The sequence below is a fragment of the Montipora foliosa genome, chromosome 5 (assembly GCF_036669935.1).
Source record: "Montipora foliosa isolate CH-2021 chromosome 5, ASM3666993v2, whole genome shotgun sequence".
Lineage (NCBI taxonomy): Eukaryota > Metazoa > Cnidaria > Anthozoa > Scleractinia > Acroporidae > Montipora > Montipora foliosa.
In genome coordinates this window covers 19,644,196-19,664,195 of record NC_090873.1, presented here as the reverse complement: position 1 = coordinate 19,664,195, position 20,000 = coordinate 19,644,196, and the positions used below count along the sequence as shown (strand labels likewise).

General features: G+C 38.3%; 2 protein-coding genes across 2 annotated transcripts in view; both read left to right on the top strand.

The window, feature by feature from the left end:
• LOC138003734 (prolyl 4-hydroxylase subunit alpha-1-like) overlaps positions 1-10,146 on the top strand; it is a 15,477-nt gene extending 5,331 nt beyond the window's left edge. Inside the window, exons 4-13 of the mRNA XM_068849957.1 lie at positions 1,036-1,087; positions 2,772-2,938; positions 3,931-4,101; positions 5,132-5,202; positions 6,706-6,805; positions 7,145-7,195; positions 7,919-7,981; positions 8,367-8,435; positions 9,206-9,302; positions 9,879-10,146. Of these exons, the coding sequence (XP_068706058.1) occupies positions 1,036-1,087; positions 2,772-2,938; positions 3,931-4,101; positions 5,132-5,202; positions 6,706-6,805; positions 7,145-7,195; positions 7,919-7,981; positions 8,367-8,435; positions 9,206-9,302; positions 9,879-9,949 (912 nt within the window). The 3' untranslated portion in view covers positions 9,950-10,146. The remainder of the gene's footprint in view (positions 1-1,035; positions 1,088-2,771; positions 2,939-3,930; positions 4,102-5,131; positions 5,203-6,705; positions 6,806-7,144; positions 7,196-7,918; positions 7,982-8,366; positions 8,436-9,205; positions 9,303-9,878) is intronic.
• A 2,686-nt stretch (positions 10,147-12,832) lies between these two features.
• The window catches only part of LOC138003732 (enkurin domain-containing protein 1-like), a 24,062-nt gene continuing 16,894 nt past the window's right edge, over positions 12,833-20,000 (top strand). Inside the window, exons 1-3 of the mRNA XM_068849953.1 lie at positions 12,833-13,258; positions 18,344-18,513; positions 19,435-19,590. Of these exons, the coding sequence (XP_068706054.1) occupies positions 13,051-13,258; positions 18,344-18,513; positions 19,435-19,590 (534 nt within the window). The 5' untranslated portion in view covers positions 12,833-13,050. The remainder of the gene's footprint in view (positions 13,259-18,343; positions 18,514-19,434; positions 19,591-20,000) is intronic.

Here is a 20,000-nt window from a genome sequence, read left to right as displayed (position 1 = left end):
GGACCATTAAATAGGAAAATTACAGTTAAAATAAAGAGATGTCTTTTTGAAATCAAGGCTTAAAACGTGGGCCACTTAGTGTTTTGTTAACATAGTTTTGAAATCCAAAGAAAAATATGAATTGATTTTTTGGTCACAGGGGCACTTTAAACACTATTTGATAACGCTGTATTATGACTCGACAACAAACAACATTAAACACCGCAAAAGGCCAGTTTCCACACTTCACGACAAAGCTAAACATTTTATAAAATCAAAGCTTAGGCCTAAATTATTAATCTACCTTAGGCCTAATAATTCTTCAGCAGCGATATTCTATGGGAGAGTAGACTTAAATAAATGTTTTTTGAGAGTGAGGTGTCTTGATCTTCAGTGGCGTGAAGCGGAAAGTGAGTCAATCCTTTCCCGTATCTTTCTATTTTCAGAAGCACCTCGCAGGGGGGCTTTACAATAGCCAATCATAAGAGACCTATGGTCAGCCATTTATTACGTCACATACGTATGTGACGTATGTGAACCACTTCACGTATGTTCTCACTCACATACGTCACATACGTCAAAATGTAGTAGTTCTAAGAATAGAAAGATACGGTACAGGGTTGACTCAAGGGTACAATACAGATGGAAGCTCCGGGTAATGGGCTCCTGACGGATATGGTTTTTTTATTTCCTTATTTTCTCTGCCTTTACAAGTCCTGGGACACAGTGTCCTAAATTAACGATACAATATAATAGTAAATTCAAAGCAAATTACGAATTAACAATAATCGTTAATTTAGAGAAGAAATCATGTTGATGGCCCATTTGTCTTATCAATCCGTTTAATACAAAGTGCAGGGCAGTTTCGATCATGTGTTCACCGAACAACGATACCTTTAAATTGAAGTTACTCTTTCAGTAAGTATATTAGGTTCGATTAACTATTAATTTGAAGAATATCTACAACTTCTTTGTATGGTGTGAAACGGAGGAAACCATCTCCAAACTTTGAGGTTCACGTAGTAGTGGCAATATTACTTTTAAATTTACTTTCAGAAAGGAAATCCCGAACGTTCCCTGAATATAACATTGGAAATAGTGAAAATGGGTAAGAATTGAAGGTCAATTAAGCTATATTAGGTTGCAAATGTCTAAATCAGGGTGGGTGTCTCTTTTCTCGGATAAACTGCAGTATTAACGATAATAAAGTAAAAACACGCAACTTCCTTGATGCATTCGATCTTATAGTTGGAAAACAAACGCGAAGCAAGCGCCCCCTTTAATTTCTTTTGCCCAAGCTAGAAAACGCTCCCTTTCATCTCAAGGCTTTACACCGTTCCAATGCCTTATTGTCCTTATTGCTGCTTTTATAGAAACACACTGGTATTTTATTTGCTGAGTTATGACTTTGAGCCAAATTAAACACACTGAGTTTAAAATAATTACAAAGTGTAGTGTGCATTAAAAAGAAAAGGAAAAAAAAAAGAAAAAAAAAACAGACACGAAAGAGCTCGAAAAAAATCAAACATCGGAAATCATTATTAATTTTACATGGAACCACGAATTGAAACTCTCAGATACATACATGGATTTATATAGGCATATACTTAAGGGTGTGGCTCTCCTGAGATCCAATTAACGCTAGATGGATCATGCCAGTATCAAGAGAGGCAATACACATTTTATTTGTAATTGATCTTAACACGCCACTTTATTGATCGAAGCCGATGTCAGTAAGCATTCTTCTGAAGGTGATTTGAACAAGGACTGGGACAGGTCAGAGGCCGTTATCTTTGCTTCTATTATCCAGCCTTGAAGTGCGAGGATCACTTCTCAATTTCCATTATATTACATCTTATGCTGATGAGAATTTTACAATTCTATCAAGAGATGCGGCCCAGTGGTTAGGGCGCTCAGTGGCCTTGAGAGTTGGACATCCCGAGATCATGACCCTTCCTAAAAACCATGCAGTCCTTAGTTTTGATCCTTGTAGTCCCTGGTTCCAATCTCCTGGCTGCACTTTTAAATGGACAACTGGTTTGCCTCCGGCGCCAGTTGGGATTCTTAACAGTTGTTGTTCTATGCAAAGCGTCTAATTAAGCATGTATGTAAATGAAAATAATCAATTTTGATCCAATATGAACACGATGTGTCCTGTTGAGGCCATGCAAGCATTTGCTATCTATTTTCAACAATAAGGTGATTGTTAGGGTAAGCTTTATTTGTGAGTTAAGATAAGGTAAAGGGTAAAGGTAAAGGTACACGTTATTTAACGTCGGAAGTTCCTTAACTCTCTAGAGAGTACTCTCCCAGGAAGCCGACGGTGCGCTCATTTTACCCCCCTCTTTCCTCAGTCGAAACAAGGATGTGAGATCCGGGGATCGAACTCAGGACCTTATGCACCAAGGCCGCGCACTAACCGATTGTGCAACCCTTGCTCCTTCTAAAACCAGCTGTTAAACTCCACTTAATCAGTTTAAGGAGCAGATTATAGGGGGCTCTTTGTGTCGTTAAATTGTGTGTATTCCTATAAATGAGTCATGTTGAAGTTGGGCAGAAAAGTAAGAGAAATGTTCGTGACGTTCATTAAAATCGGCGTCAGTGCATTTCTGGTCGTATCTGGGATTTTTTTCCTCTGTTGAGTTTACATCAGGTACCATATAGTGATGGGTTAAGCTTTTTGCAGATATTTTATGACTATTCACGCAGATCTAGTTTAGATCTGGATGCATGATTTTTATTTATATATACAAATGGCTGGCTTGAATGCTCATTTTTTATTTCTGTTTTAGCCCCTCATAGCAAAAAAGCCAAAGACAATGTTATGCACTACAAAAGAACCATTGAACAAGGCACAGGTGAAACCTATGAACAAATAAATGCAAAGCAAGAAGCCATTAACACGGCTGAATTCACAAGGGGGGAGTATGCAAGGCTATGCAGAGGCGATACAAGCCAGGTACTGTAGCTGCCAATTTAGTTGAGACACTTATATAGACCGCAGTTATCACGAGAAAATTCATCATTACCTTACGTTTTCCTCCTGCATTCCCCCCTCCCCCCTACTCCATTCATTGTTGCTAACGGAAGACGTAAGTCTTATAGAAAAAAACCAACATTGTTAGAGGTGAGGGGTTAGATGGAAACATTAAGAGTGGGGAATTTGTCCATCATTCCTCGAAAGGGGAATTGTCTCAACCCTTTTGTCGCTTATTGTGTTCCTCATATTACAGAAATGATACAAGAAGTTTCACCGCATGATCTTGCATCTTGTAAATGATGGGACCACATAAAATCTTCGTTTTCAATAATGACGTTACGGCAACCATGTTGGTGGCCCAAAACTGAATCCATTGGGAATCGAATCTAAAAAGGAGTTCGTGAACCAATATCCGCTCCTTGGCGGTATCGTTTTCGGTTTTCTCTCAAGAAGGCGCAATATCAATACCCCTTATTTCGAAACAGGATGATTTTAAGAAGGGCCAAGAAGCAGCTGTCGTGAGGTACAACGTGATTAACCATTTCTACCCAAACCGGAAACCAAAGGATAAATGAATGAAACAAAGACGTAGACAAGCTGCGAAAATACCAAATAAATCCATCTAGGCGAACACATTCTATGCACGGATATGGTCGAACAGCTTGCTGAAAACTGTTTTTTCATTGGCTGTGTCGCACTTCCTATTGTTGATGCAATGACTATTGTTGTCATTGTTCGTTCTATTTTTCTCTCAACCATGAAATCGCAAAGCTCGATCGGTGATGTACGACACAAAATACATTGACCTGACGGGGCTGGATTTCACTGCTTTAAAAGCCTGATTTTGAATTTGGGGGACAGCACTGAAATTTCATCCTTGTCTTTTTTTATCTGATAAAATGCTAAACAATATACAGTCTTGAAATGGCTAAAAACCTGATGCACACACAAATTTGTTCTTCTTGAATCAGAGCACTCCTCAGGGAAACCTAATTTGCTGGTACCAGGGACGAAAAAATCCTATGCTCTTGCTCAGACCAATCAAAGTCGAGATGGTCTGGCGGAAGCCACGGCTATTTGTTTTCAGAGATTTTGTCAGTTCTCGGGAGGCTGAACAGATCAAGGCTGTTGCAACACCAAAGGTATGTTGTATACTTAACAATTACTCACCGAAGTAGAGGAAAATATCCACCACACTGAAGAGAATAATTGTTTCAGTATATACCACACATGCTGAAAAATCAGCCGAGTTTATCGATAAACTTTGCTCCTCGGTAACCCAAGCAAAACGGGAAGCCTTTTTTTTCTCTTTTTACTCGGGGATGAATAGTACTTGCAATTCACCTCCGAGCTCAGTAGCCAATCACAACCCGAGGAAAGCACTATTCACTTGTGTGGTATATGGTCTTACAAATCAGGCCGGAATTCACGACTTGACGATCACAACCCACATAATTTAATCTCTCTTATAGATTTATATAGAACGGCCCCCCTCGCTATATATTATCCGCAATATTACATGAGAGTTGGAGATTTCCACAGTTTAATGATATGAACGTTTCATATTTTTCCGTAACACTTATTGCCAATATTGCCAGTCACTTTGCAAATGATATGATTACGTCTTAGGTGCAAAAGTTTGAGTTTACGCAGAAAAGCAGAATAGGAATCAAAGATAACTCTCCTCAAAAGACCAAGTGAAGTTGACGTTGAATTTGTACTAGTTCTCTGCCCTTATAGCCATAGGCTCTTGCATAAACTGAATGTATATCACGGTTATCCGTAAACATGCACTTTTATAAGAGTTCTATACGCCGCATTGGTTATCCTTCTGATCTTCTTTTCATCCTCTGTAATACTTGGATGCATTTGAGGCTAGATTAGGTTTCTTTTCGTGAGATCTGATGTTGTCATGTTGTTGTCAGTGTCAGAAACACGATTTGGTCGGAATCCGCAACTTCAACCTCTTTTCCTTCCCATAGGCGAGGTCACCAAGCCACCAACGGTGGGTTACAGTAGAAATGGTTCATAGGCATTGCGAAAAATATATCAATGTGGTATACTGCTGGAATAAGAAAACAATGGCTAAATGGCTGAAGTCAAAATTTGGAGCATGCAACTTAACACTCCCAGCGTTAATAATGTTCTTTGCCTTCTTTGTTGCCCTGACAGCTGAAAAGAGCAACTGTATTCAACAAACAAACTGGTGAACTTGAAAATGCAGATTACAGAGTAAGCAAAAGGTAGTCATTACACGAGTATCCACCCATTCAACTAAATGACTCATTTACTGTGACATCAGGCTGTTGATTTTATCTAGAGACATACATCACACGTTTTTGGTAAATGGCACACTTAACGCGTGGCAGCTACATTTATCAAGAAAATGCTAAAGATAGGCTAAAATAATTAGGGGTATAACGAGATAATTTTCCAGAAGAAACTCTGGTCTTACTTCGATCTCCCTGGCTTTGCAAATGAACGTTCCTTAATTGGCTGGTTGCAGAATGATGATTTCACAAGAAACAATAATATATACAAACACAATATATTGCAAACTAGATAGGATTAAATTTAAAAGAATTTGATCTCATATCCCCCGTGTGCGGTAGCAAAAATGACAATGGCTTTTTAGTTTTATTAGTTGATCACATTCAGAGTGCTCCATAAAGACTGAAAGTGTGCTCAAGGGGCATAAATAATTTCCCTTGAAATCTTGTTCCTTACAGGTTGTGCGGTAAACTTTGTGGAGACATGGTACATGAAAAATTCGTTAAACAAAAGTGAACAAAGTTTCTGTTGGAACCTGTGAGCACATACGCTTAACATAACATAACATAACCCCACAAGCTTGTCTGCCATGTTTATGTTATGTTATGTTATGTTACTATGACTGAAGAAAATTGCAAAGTTGTAATAATTTCTGCCTTTGATTCTGCTCATGTGAAGTACGACGTCTGCGTCAAAGCCGCTCCACAGCCGTAATCGTTCCCGGCTAAGCCAGGCACGGGACAAATTGCGTAGCCGAATTAGACCGGTCGTTCTTAATTGATTCAGTCGCCGTACTTCACATAAACTTAATTCAATGAATTCGATTCGGCTCATGTGAAGTACGGCGTCTGAACCAAGCCTTAGAGACTGAATTGCTAAGTCCGCATCTCAACGAGATCGGATCGAAACCATCCGCACTGCCAGCAGCTATACGGTCTATGAATAGTATTCCAGATCCCAGCTAATTGCACTAGTCTGAGCCAGATATACTTAGCCGGGAATCGTTTTTTGATGAGGAAGGAAACCCGTAGCATAGTACTTGGAGATAAACCGGCCCTTGGGTCAGGTTGACATCCACTGAAACCGTGGCAGTTCAAATACGGCACAATCGCAGAGGTGATGGTTCATAACATGCAGTATGCCGTTGAGCTAAAACGTGGGTCTAACTCTCTTTAGCTAAAAGCTCCAACATCAGATACTAACGACCCGCTTTCGCAGAAAAGCTGTTTTTAACATGTTTTCCAGAGCAGAAAAACCAATATGCCTGCTTAGTTTCATTTTTGGATACTCTTTCTATTTAAAGATACCGAAGGTCAGTTAAAGCACCTGAAATACGTCCGAAAAGTTTGAATATTTCAAAGCTATGAACAAACGCACGCAGCTTGTCCACTAGGAAGGAGGGAAAGACTAGTACTTGAAGCTGAGGTTGTTGATATGACCCGGCAGAGTTTAACTCAATTTTATTGGTACTGCAGTGCTTGGCTTGAGAATACGGACGATGAACTCATCGCAAAAGTGAACCGTCGTATTGGAGCCGTGACGGGCCTGGATATGAGCACCGCAGAGCCTTTGCAGGTACATTCAGTGCTACAGCTCATTTCCATATTTGTAAGCTGTAGTGTGTTGTATTCCGGTCATAACCAACCTTTCAAAAGTTTAGTGTTCACATTTCGTTGACTAATGGATTATTAATTCAATAATTCGAGATATTTCAGCAGATTCAACAAAAAGCTAAAGATCTTGGTACACCGTCATTCAAATTTATCAGCATATTTAGCTAAGCTATTTTTCTGTTATCGGTATGAATCACCACGATTTATGGCTTAACCTATTGAATCTTGGCTGGACATAGCCAAGCAGGCAAAAAAACCCAACCCGTCTTCCCTTCGTGTTTCTATTCTTGTTCACAAACAGATTGCCAATTATGGGATGGCAGGACAATATGAATATCACCTGGATTTTGGAGTAAGTAAATAAGTAAATTTGTTACTGACGAATTAATAGCCTGCGTGGTTTGCGGGACATTTTATCACGGGATTATTTAAACACGCCCTCCGTTGTGGTGAAAGACCTCTAGTCAGCATGCCACTCGCGGCCAAAATACAACGGAGTTACCAGCGACTTAAAAAAAAAGCAGCGATAAAATATCCCGCCAATTACGCAGGCTAACGAATTCAAGTTTCCGTTCTTGATTTCGACGAAAGCAACTTCTTTTTAAATCAATGAGTTTTATCAGGAATGCAAATAAAGCCGCTCAGTTTTGATTTACAATATCGTCGCCTCCAAATGACCAAATATTTTATTTAAATAAAACCGGTACAACTCGTGCAGAATCAATGCTTACAACTCTCTTGTTAGCACCCGGCTTGCATTAGCTGGACGGGAGGCCAAGAAAGTAATCCTTTTAAGGGAGGTTGATCGATTGATTCAGTACTAACCTGTGTAGCTGGCAGTATTGTTGGCGCGAGAGGCAAATAAATGAGTGGCGAAGCTCAGAGAATGGAGAGCGGCGCTGTATTTTACAGCGCCTCTCCACATTCTCCGCGTGGCGTCGCTGCTTGTTTATTTGCCTCTCCAACAATACCGTCAGCTACGGAGGCTAATTCAGTACTTAAGGTTTAAATCTTGTTTGCCTACTACTTGTCGTGAAAAGTCCTAATCTACTAATTAAATTTTCAATATTTCCAGGATCCTGGCTCACCGTTGGATATATCGCCCAACGGAAACCGCATTGCCACAGTTCTTATTTATGTAAGACCATTCATCGGATTCACATTATCTCTAATTATTCTGTACAGAAAAAAGTGCTTGTATTACAAAAAAATAAAACTTCATTTGATGCCGCTCTCTTTATAGCTTCTTTATAGCTTCGTAATTCAATTAGAAATCTTGGGAAAGAAAGCGAACATGTATCTTCAGATTGGACTTAGGAGGGTGTGATCACGAGATATGATGCTATGTCGTGTCATTTATCTCATCTTTCGCTAAAAGGAGGAACTTGGGAGAGAGTACGCGCGCAAGAGGAGGGAGGCTTCTTGGGAGGCTTTTCAATAGCATCGGTTTTGATATCTCTTTCTTTTTTTGGGCCCCTTCGGAAGTGAAATACTGAAAGTGGTGCTTTGTCTTTGTTTGTTAGTTAAATGATGTCAGCAGAGGAGGTTACACAGTATTTACGCGAGCGAAAACATTTGTTAGCCCCACAATGGTAAGTAACAATGGCCGTAGAAACGTTTTTTCCTCATTTCGTTTAACTGGGCTTGGATCGCGGACCAGTCCTGCGACATTGACCCTACATATGATTCTGCCAAAAAATTCACGTAACGGGATAAAAATGCTGAACCAGAGTCCAATAGGACGTAGGACAGTTTGATTAAGTGTCCTATACTTTAGCACTGATATCCAGGAATTAATGATGGATTAATGAAGGTAGAAATGCACACAGCAAGGCTCGGAGGTTCTGTTTGATAACTTTAATTTTGCGAAACCTTTACGATTTTGAGCAACTTCATAGCATCTTTTTCGGATCCCCCATCGTGGAAAGCTGTTTATCTTTTTATCATATATATGTTTTTGCAATTAATTTAAAGCACTTGCCACCATTTGGTGGTTCAAAAGCAAGGAAGAAATAAGTGATTAAAAACCGTTATGACGACGAACAAAATTTAAATTTTGACAGCAACCTTTCAAATTTTCAGCAACTTTTGAACAACTCTTGAGGATATATAATTGTTGCAAGTTTAAATTTCCAACAATTTTTGAACAGAATCTGGCTAATCCTACACTCAGCAACAAGTTTTTCATTTCAGTTTCATGGTTTTCACGGTTACCTTGTTCCGATTTCTTCACTGAAATAACAACTCATGTCCACAAATGCGAGTTGCTACAAGTTTTACGAATGTTCCTTTTTCTGTCATGTCATTTTTGAAACAGTTTATAACCTATTGTAGGGTCACTTTCATATCCACATACTTGTAGGGTGATGCTGTGTTCTGGTACAACTTAAAGCGTTCGGGAAAGGGAGACTATGAAACGGAGCATGCTGCTTGCCCAGTCCTTTGCGGAAATAAATGGGGTGAGTCAGTTGATTGGTGTCTGATATAACTTAAGCTGCAGTAAGCGACCCGCACTCAACTAGCGTCGACCTGCAAACGCTCAAAAAGATATAATGACAAACTAGAGAATTCAGTGAAGTACGGGCAGGATGCGGTTATTCCTCTCATGATCGCTTCGTTTATGAAGGAGCCCATGGCCCCAAGGCGTACAACTCCCATATTCACTTAAAGTTATCATTTTCGTAGATCGTCCTTATTTAAAACAGCTTTCCCGCTAAGTGTTGTTTCACTTATGTGCTGAGCACATAGGTAAGCACTCTCGACTTCTTAGTTTGAATTCCAAATCTGCCATTTCCCCATGAACTCCTACGGCCATCGTCAACCTCGTTCCCAGGGTCTCTCTTCTTCACTTCCTCTCTCCCGCTCCAAGCTCCAGGGGAATGGAAGAAGAGAGACCCTGAAAACGAGGTATTGGGCTCTCTCCTTTGTTGTGAATAGCAGAGCAGCTCTTCATCGCTTTCTGTGAAGTGTTCTTATTTATTTTAAGGCAATGACATAATCTGATGACTTTGGATACTTTCCTTTTTCTCTTTCAGTTGCCAATAAATGGTTACACATCCGTGGACAGGAATTCCGTCGCAAATGCAGCCGTAATTCCGATCTCTGAAAACTATAAGGAAATGCAAATTTTGAATTTAGTTTGTCTAGTTCATTTTTCCAATGACATTGCAAATTTCTAAGAAATAAGGGAATCTCAATCAAGTTCAACAATGGAAAGAAGAAAGTCATTACAACTAACGGTAAAGGTTTTCAGGACATTAAATACGAAACTGAGGGTGTGAATAAATTAAAAGAGAACACTGACTGAGTTGAAAACTTCAAGTAACTCGAGAATACATATCTCGATAAGAGATTGTACATTAAAGAGGAGTCGTCGACATGCTTGCCGTGTGCCTTCCTAAGCTCGATATATATGTACTATATTATGCAAATCAGAGTAGAAATATAAGGATTTGTATGCAGAAAAAGCTTTTTCTCAAAATTCGAAGATATATTTTACGATTTAAAGTAAAGAAAATAGCTTATCTTGCTTCAGTCGCGTGTTTTCTTTTTCTCTGGTACAGTTTCTGGGTCGATTAAGACCGATTTAGATGGTTTTTGGTTCCACTTTTTTTCCCTCTAAATTCTTTCGCAAGGTTGGGCTCCGAGACGAAGCCGCTGAACGGCATCATCGAAGGAAAAGGGCCATAAATTTGCTCCCAAGTCTTCGATCGCCTCGAAATTCCATGTAGATCACAGACGATACCTCCGCTTCTCATTCGTCTTCTTCATTCGAGCCGCTTGTACACTGAGAAGAAATTAAGAGCCGCCAAACACTGCAAAAAATAGCTTCGAACGCCATCAAATTCGGCTTTATTCATGCACCACCCGCGTTGCCCAAATCGTTTGAAGAACCCTCAGCGACCCGCGATTGGTCGATGGACACAATGGTGACCGATTTTAGTCCTTCAACGGTTTAGGCATAATCAAGTGAACTGTATGATCCTCGAAGTTATGAAAGCAATTTTTGCATTTGCGTAAAGAAGCCTGAAAAATTCAGGACTTCAACGGGGTTTGAACTAGTGACCTCGCGATACTGGTGCGACGCTGTAACCAACTGAGCTTCATGGTTAGAGCATCGCACCGGAATCGGTAACAACTGAGCTTCATAGCTCAGTTGATTAGAGCGTCGCACCGGTATCGCGAGGTCACGGGTCCAAACCCCGTTGAAGTCCTGAATTTTTCAGGCTTCTTTACGCAATTGCAAAAATTGTGTTCATAACTGCGAGGATCATAGCTTCACTTGATTTCATATCCGCAGTTCATATATATGATCCATTTCATGTATCACTTCATCGTTTGGGCATAGTTGGTAGCTAACTATGGTTTGCGTAACGCGGGTTTCGAATAAAGCCGAATTCGATTACTTTCGATGCAAATGTTTGCAGAGTTTGGCGACCCCTTAATTCCTTCTCAGTGTAGAAGTGGCTCGAATGAAGAATACGAATGGATAGCGGAGGTATCGTCCGTGATCTACGTGGAATTTCGACGAGATTGAAGACTTGGGAGCGAATTCGTGGCCCTTTTCCTTCGAAGAGTAGGGAATGAAGTTCCTGGTGTTGTGGCTGTCCTCTGTGAATAGCTGCCAAAACTTCAACCTGCTCAATCAAATAAATAACAAACAAACAAACAATGATAGACTCCTTTCAGTTAAATCGCAATCTAGAGGACAAAACAATAAGATTGTTTTGCATTTGAAAGGTTTGTTTCTCTCACAGGACAAATTGGGAATAACTGAAATGGGTCAAAATAAAGAGGGAAAGAAGAGGAACCAAAAACCACCTAAATCGCTCTTAATCGACCCAGAAACAGTACCAGCACAAGACTGAGGAAAGGTAAGCTATTTGTTAATTTTAAATCGTAAATATGTTTTTGAATTTTGAGAAAAACCGTTTTCCCCATACAAATCCTTATATTTCTACTATTTAGTACAGATCCTTTCGAGCTTGGCTATCTGTGGTGCCGTCTGCAAATAGACCAGTTTCGGTCCTGAACAAAAGACATCATCTCGAGGCTCTGGGGAATAAATGTATAAGGAATTGTATGAGTTTATTCCCCAGAGCCTCGAGATGATGCCTTTTGTTTTGGACTGAATTTTAATATATCGAAATTGGTCTATTTGCGTGAGCATAAGCGACGGATTTTGTTATACTGTTGACAACCACGAAATTGAGAAATGGCTCAAATCGTGTCGGATCTGGAAAATAACCACACAGGAAGGAAGTTACCCACGTTGGTAATAAGGTTAGGCTGTTTAATTGAGAATTTTTTCATATAATTGTCTTCTTATGAAAGCATTTTATCGGGATTCCCATACAAATCCTTATATTTTTGTCGGCCATGCTCACACTAAGCTTGGGGCGCCCGTGGTGATTCTGTCAATCCTTAACAAGAAAACAATCATCAGAAAAGTAAAATTAAAGAATTACGTAGCCGCTTCATTAGGCAATTTCCCCAATGGGGGCAGCTATTCTTAGAGTTATTTTCATAGTTATGTCGTAGAGTTAGAGTTAAGTTTCCAAAATCCTGAATTCAAGATTTTGGACTGCCAAATCCTGAATTCAAGATTTTGGAATTCAAGATTTTGGACTTCCAAAATCTTGAATTCAGGATTTTGGCAGTCGTTAACTCTAACTCTTAGTCATAACTCTACTGAAATAACTCTATTGATAGTTAACCTCTTCCCCAATAGACCGATTCGGCTAACTCAATGTTGTACCCAATTCAAATCTTTTGGGAATAAAAAGTTTTGTTCCAAGTATTGCCATATCATTTAAATATGAAAATACTACATTGTCATGCAAATGCAACACACAAAGAACGTACCTTAACCCCGAGAGATTTGAATTGGGTACAACAGTCACAACAATGAGTTAGTGAGTCTATCACTTCATTCGGCGTTTTTCCTGGTCAGCGGTACAGTTACGCCCGTTGCCTTGTGGGATTGCTTGTCTTTGTTGCATGCCAAGACATACCAACGGAAACTGAGTCGTACGCTGATAAATAAGCGCGAATCTTGAAGACATCTAGTTTAATATACTAAAAAATTTGCCTCTAAAGTGAAAGGAAGGATGCCTCTTGAACGACTTTTTATAAGAGTAGATGTACCATCGGAGGTTGATTGATTATTAAGGTGACGTTTACGCAGATCGAGAAAAGAAGCGTAAAATGTTGTCAACTTGGACAATACCTTCCGATCCGGGATTCGATACAAGAAGGCCTTCCAGTGCTGGGCGATATAGTCCTGTGTTTGCAGAAAGTTTGCCAAAAGCGAGAGTCAAGCCCGAGGCTCTTTCAAATGCGATCAGAAACCAGCGAACGCTTGCACAGTTGTTTAATCCTCAAGCAAGACCTTGCTACATTGGATCAAGACCGTGTAAGTTGATTAGTTGATAAATTTTCGTTACTTTTAAAAACCCTGACCTTTAATCGTACATATTCGTCCCCGTGTTGACAGTCTAGTACGTAATTTAGTCTGGCAATCTGCAAGTTTTGAAGCATTTACTGTATACATGTACATATAAAAGGCTACTACTATTTAATACATGTATATGTTTTACAAATTCCACTGTGTAAAATTTATGAAACTGCTATTAATTTAATGAATTGGTGACCACTAAAAACCGACCGGTACCGACCATCGACCGGTACCCCCTTTTCCATGGACTCCAATTTCGTTGAGTCCGCTTATCTTTTGGTCAGCTCCACCAAGAACACAGACTCTGGCCACTTCCAATTTTATTGCAGTCGTTGTGAAGGTCTATTTTTGTAACCATTGACAACCACTGTTGGTTCCAGTGCTTTCAGTAAGTTTTGCAGTTAGTGGATGGGGAAGTAAAGTAGATGGCTGTGAAATCTGAAGGGCCAAAGGCATGAGCCTTTACAGCTTTAGGGTGGTCTGGGAGCATGCTCCCCCAGAAAATTTTGAAATCTACAAGCTTGGAAATGCCATTTCCAGCATTTTCCAAAAGTTGTTTCCCTCTAAAAGGCAATGGAAATTAGGCAATAAAACACTACAATCTTAGTCATTACTGAAAGAAATTGCTGGTTTATTAGTATTTAAATACATTATAGGCAGAATGTCATGTAAATTGAGCACTTACCTCTAAATACGCGATGTACGCGATTTTCGTTATGATTGTTTGAATATGTAGACAATTTTTTTTCTTGGGAAAAAACTGTGCAAAGTAGGTGGTGGGGTGGACCAAAGTACCCGGTCTATCACCGGTAGCCGCCTTCTATTGAAACCTCTGGTTTCAAATTTCTGAGCATGCTTAGAAGAGTTGGAAGTCTGTGATTTGCGGACTTGCTGCTGAAGAAGTGGCCAGAGTCTGTGTTGTTGGTGCTGACCAAAAGAAAAGTGAACTCTAGGGACGAAATTGCATGGACCCTTTCACAATCTGAGTTATTTTCATGGAAGCTCTGTGAAGCATCAAATTTCCCTCCTAAAGACTGTCAAATTTCCCCACTCCCGGGCTCCTTTGGAACATCACATTGAATTTCCTGCCCTGGAGTAACTTTTTTTCATCAGATTCACATTCTTGGAACACCAATGTTTCTTCACTGTCAATTTCAAATTCCCTTTTAACAGCTGATGGAAGTCGTTGTGTATCATGAAACCCTTCCGCTGCCCACAGTAATAATAATAATAATAATAATAATAATAATAAGTTTATGAATGAGTTTTGTTGCATAGCTAAATTACACTTATCATCCCACAGTTAAATATAAATTATGTACATATGTAAAAATGCGATATATGATATAAAAAATATAAAGACTCTAAGATTAATGAATAATGATAAATCAGATTTCCACAAGCTTTATCTGAACTAGAACTCAATACTGAACAAGAACCTAAAATTGAGCAAAACAACATGAACAATATTAACCAGCTTTCAAATCAATCAAGCATGCACAATGATAGAGTGGAACATTCATGACAATCATGAAAAAAAAAGTTAGAAAGAAACATTCCTATACTTGTGAACACCCCAGCCCAGCAAAAGCTGAAAGAAATGATCGTCCATATTTACAAAAAGACAAAAGTACATGTAGACAGATTTTCACCCATTGTGTCCAGAAAAATCAGGATAACCAGAGGAGTCCAGTCAAAATCAAGATTGCGGATAACTCATCTCCAGGTTCTCTCAGTGTTCGAAGATGGCATGTCAAATCCCAACCATGGGGCAACGCTTAGATCTTGCAACATATCGCAACAGGGTGGCCAAATGTATGCAACATGTTTTGCCCAACAATGTTGCAAGATGTTGGGTTGACATTTAAGAAGCATTTGACAGGGATAGAAAGACAAGACATTGTTGACACTATTACACTTGTACAGCTTCGAAGAATTTGCAACATGCACATGCTTTAGCAGCTCGAAACAAACTGGTTTACTTCAGCATTTTCAACCAATTTTAAAACGTTTTTGGATAACTTTAATTGTAAAGACTTGTTTTATTCCTGCATGATTGAATGTTACTCTTCTCTAACTTATTCACTTTTGTTTTTGGCTCGTTCATATTCTTTTTTTGATTATTCAGACAGGCTCTCGATTATCCGCACTCTTTATAATACATGTAGCTCAGTCCTCACGAGTCAGGATAATTGAGGTTCAACTGTACGCAATGTGTACATGTGGGTATCCACTTCAACACCCTTCTACCAATGGAGTGTTTAAGTGTGTTGTTGTTGACATTCCAGTTCTGACTCTCAGGATACATTGTTTTCAGACTGGACATGCAACTTAATTTTAACTTCAGTTTAAGTTAGTGAATGTAAACAATCTCTCAGAGAACACACCATTGGTTTACCGGTATTTGTATTTGATGCATTTTTTGGCTAGACGATGAAGTAATGATTCTTGTATAAACAAGAGCAATAGCACTTTCTTTAGTTAAGTTTTGCGTTCCGGTTCTTGTCACTTAACGCATTGTTATTTAATAAAATTTTAATAAAATGGTTCTTTTGTCAGAATATAGTGATAAAATCTAATAAGGTACAGTGCAATGTAAGGCAATCAGGTTTTTGTTTCACTGGTTTTTCTAATAATTTGTATAAATGAACTCCTTTACTCCTTTTATAACTTCTTTACAACCTTTTATAACTTCTTGAGATAAAAAAGGAACAAGACATTATTTGATTGAGGCATCAACAGGTTCTCCCTAAAGCTTTTGAAGACTCCCAAAAAAAAATCTTTTAAAAAAAATCTTAAAACATCTTTAAGATGAATCCCTTTAAAATCCTAACATTAATTTTGGTGTTCAAGAACCCCCTTCCAAGATTCAGTGGTATATGTAACTAATTTATTGTAATTACTGAGATCCCCCAAACATGTCTTAGGTCTTTAAGGTCCTCAAGAATTCCTTGAGGATCTTTCATGGATCCAAAGGAGATCCTTTGATTGATTCTCAAAGGATCTTTATAAAGACCCTAAAAGATCCTCGAGAATTGTTTAAGTATCTTTCAAGGATCCTAAAAAGATCCTTTGACTGTTCTTGAAAAGATCTTTATCAAGATCTGTGAAGTTCCTCAAGGATGTCATGAAGATCTTTGAAAGATCTTTTTGATTAGATTACAAAGATCTTTCCAAAGATCCTTGAAAGATCCTTAAAGATTAGTAGAGGATTTATCAAGGATCTTCAAAGATCTTAATAAAGATCTTTTCAAGATCAGTTAAAAGATCCTTGGAAGATCCTAAAAGAAGATTTTGAAACTTATTCTCACGAGGATCTTTGCAAGATCCTCACAGGATCCTCACTGGCTCTTTGGGTATCTTTACAACTCCTAATTGCAATTGAAGATCTTTAAAGAACTTTCAAAGATCCTCATCTTCAAAGGTCTTTTGCAGGTCCTGGACGATCTTTAAGGATCATTGAAGATCCTCAATGATCCTCTAACGTTTTTCAACAGGGTTAAAGGCAAGCAGGTTGATTGAATTGGAAATTGATTAATGTTTTCTCAATTAAAAGCATAGAGCTTCTAAAGGTATTTTCAGTGGGGTAACTCAAACTTATCCAAAATTAAAATCAATACTTAAATTTGTATATCTGCTTGCCAAACATATCTATCATATCAAAATTATACTGTTGTTAACCTACTGTTGTACATTTACATGTACCTCTTAAGGTTTCAGCTACTATTGCTTCCTCTGGAAGTGAAGGTCACCCCTTTGAAAATTATTTTCTCTACTGGCTTAAGTCCCAGAGCCCCTATACATTCTATCCTTATAACTGATTGGTTCCTAAACATGGAAGCCTGAGGCTTATTACGTGGAGTCAATAGTTGTTATTACCATGGTTGAATTATCCCCTTTGTGTGGGATGAAATGTATTTTAAATTATAAAGATAATTTCAATTCCTGCCAGGGGTATAATAAACAGACAAATGACACACAAGTATTCTGGTCAGTGTATTAAAAATACAGACTAAGGTGATAATGTCACTGTTGAAAAAAACCCTTTAGAAGTGCTTTAGTTACATGTTAAAGCCTAAACATTCTTTTGCCTAATTAGGCCTAAGGTTAGCACTTCTAAAGGGTTTGGGCTTTTTTAACAGTTACATTACAACCTTAGTCTGCATTTTACACTGATGGCAAGTAAATAAAATAGTGAAACCTCTCAACCCCAGATGATTACTGGGAAAAAATTCAACCGCATATTAAATATAACCCAAGATGAATGAACAATCATGTACTGTACTTGTAGCCCCAAAATGAAAAAAATTCCCAGCATTTTTCAGTCTTTGGCTGAAAAATCTCTAGGTGTAATCAGGTCAAAAGGAAAAGGAACTAACAAAGATTAGTTGAAAAGTCGCCAAGCTGGCTGCATGCAAATCATTTATGTCTTGTCACTTTGCTTTGAAGAAATTTATGGTAGGAAATTAAAAAATCATATCACTAGTAAACTGTGAATATGTCGGGTAAATTTACCGCACGTTCGCCAGCCAGGTAAATTTTTGATTGATGGTCAGTGCGAGCAACAATGATTGTTTACGCAAAATATTGAAATATCTTCGAGCAAATAACCAAATTAAAATGGTAATTGAGTATTCAAGCAAAATTTTTAGAAAGAATTTAACCGACTTCAATGTGAAAAACCTTACACTTGGAATAGCTTTGAAGAAGATAAAATGGCAAATACATCTGCACAATCATGTTTACATCAGAGTTTTGGCGAATATATCAGTTGTGCAAAAGTAATCCGGACAAATAGGGAACACCTACCGAAATCAGCCACAAACAACTTTGCGGTGCGCAGCGGCTACCTATAAAAAACTATAGATGATCTGTAGTGGTGATACAGCTGTAGGCAGTCCATGGACAAGGGTTGAAGTCAGGAATAGTGTAACATTGTTACACCATTGCTACAGCCGTACCATCTATAGTAGTTTAATAGTAGCATCTGTTCTAGTTAGAAATCAAAACTCAATTTTTTGTATCCTTTTGTGTTACTCTCAGCTTCTGCCCAACCAAAGAATTTTGCCAAAGAAAATGTGCATCGCATTAAGGAAATGCAGAAAGCCAATCGAGAAAAGCAAAAGGAAGCAAACACAAATGAACCAGTCAAAGCAGTGTATAAACCTGGAAAGTTTGATCATGTGGATTCTAAAGTGGCTCAAGATGTGAAGGCATGTATGATGCATTTTTGAGTTCTGGAGAATTATTGACTTGCATTGATTTTAGTGTATGAAATATGGTGCATTTTGTTGAGTACCGGAGAATTAGTGACTTGCATTTATTTTAGCATACGAAATATGGTGCATTTTGTTGAGTACCGGAGAATTAGTGACTTGCATTGATTTTAGTATACGAAATCACAAAATTCATTTGGCCTGGCATTTATTTTTGTGATTCTTTGCCCATTGTTGCCTGAACTGCCCCAACTGACGAGTAAGATCATCTGTTGTTTGACAGAGTAAAATTTACTAAGACTGACCCCTAAGAGTCAATGGGTTAAATATCATCATCTTTAGAATTTTTGCACACAGCATGAAAATCATTTTACAGTAGCTAAGCAAAAATAATGCATACAGGTAAAATTCTCTCTTTTCTTAGTCTGTTATTTCTGAGTCAACGTCATAGATCTTTTCAATAACAGTTTCAGCTACATGTACATGTATAACTGTACGCTAATGTTTTTTAACATTTTGCTGAAACAAATCATGTTGAATATTACAGGGTTCAGGTATACATGTACATGTAATACCTTATTACGTACAAAGAAGCATTTCCATCTTTTACTGATTAACGCTATTGTTGTGTTAACAATTTCATGTCTTTTCCAAATGGTGTTGATAGCACAAGTGTTACAAATATTATACTAAAAATACAAATTACCACACTTTTGAATTTTTTAAGGAACATGTTTTGATGTTTCACAACATCATCATCATCATCGGCCATAGTGACTACGTGTATAACTTTATACAGTATATTGTCACTACGGCTGATGATGATGATGTTTGAAGCATCAAAATTGCTTCCTTAAATTCAAAAGTGTGGTTCAATGTATTTTAAAAAATACAATGTAATTCCATGTCTATAATCAGGCACCACCAGCCCCACCACAGAGGTCAAATTCTGCTACTTTTCTTCGAGCTGGTTCAAGAAATGGGCCCCCAGTTAAAGATAGACCCACATCATGTCAACCAGTTATACCACGGGAAATGAAGTTGACTGTCCCCAAAGCAACTATTGCAAAAGAGGTTAGCATAAAAAGTTTATTTACTTACAGGTAAACCTATTTATAATAATAGTTAAAACGGATTAACCCAGGAATGACATTTTACATTTGATCCAGGTGAGTGTAGTTTTGTGTATGACAGATATTTTAATTTCAATTTAAAAAAATATTTTAGCGGAAGTAAACTTCAGAGTCAGGGGGTCATCAGATAGGGATAAGTCCAGAGATAACCAACCAACGCACAAGCAAAACACACGCACGTTTTTTGCGTTTATGCAAACGCGTTAATGCCTTTGATATTGCGTTTATGAAACGCGTTTGCTCTTTTGTTAATCATAGTTTTGATTTCTTCTGTCTAGTTTTCATAAACAATGGATGAAAGAGCCTTTTAATAAACGCTGTATGCAGTGATGCACAGCGGCAGGTATGTTC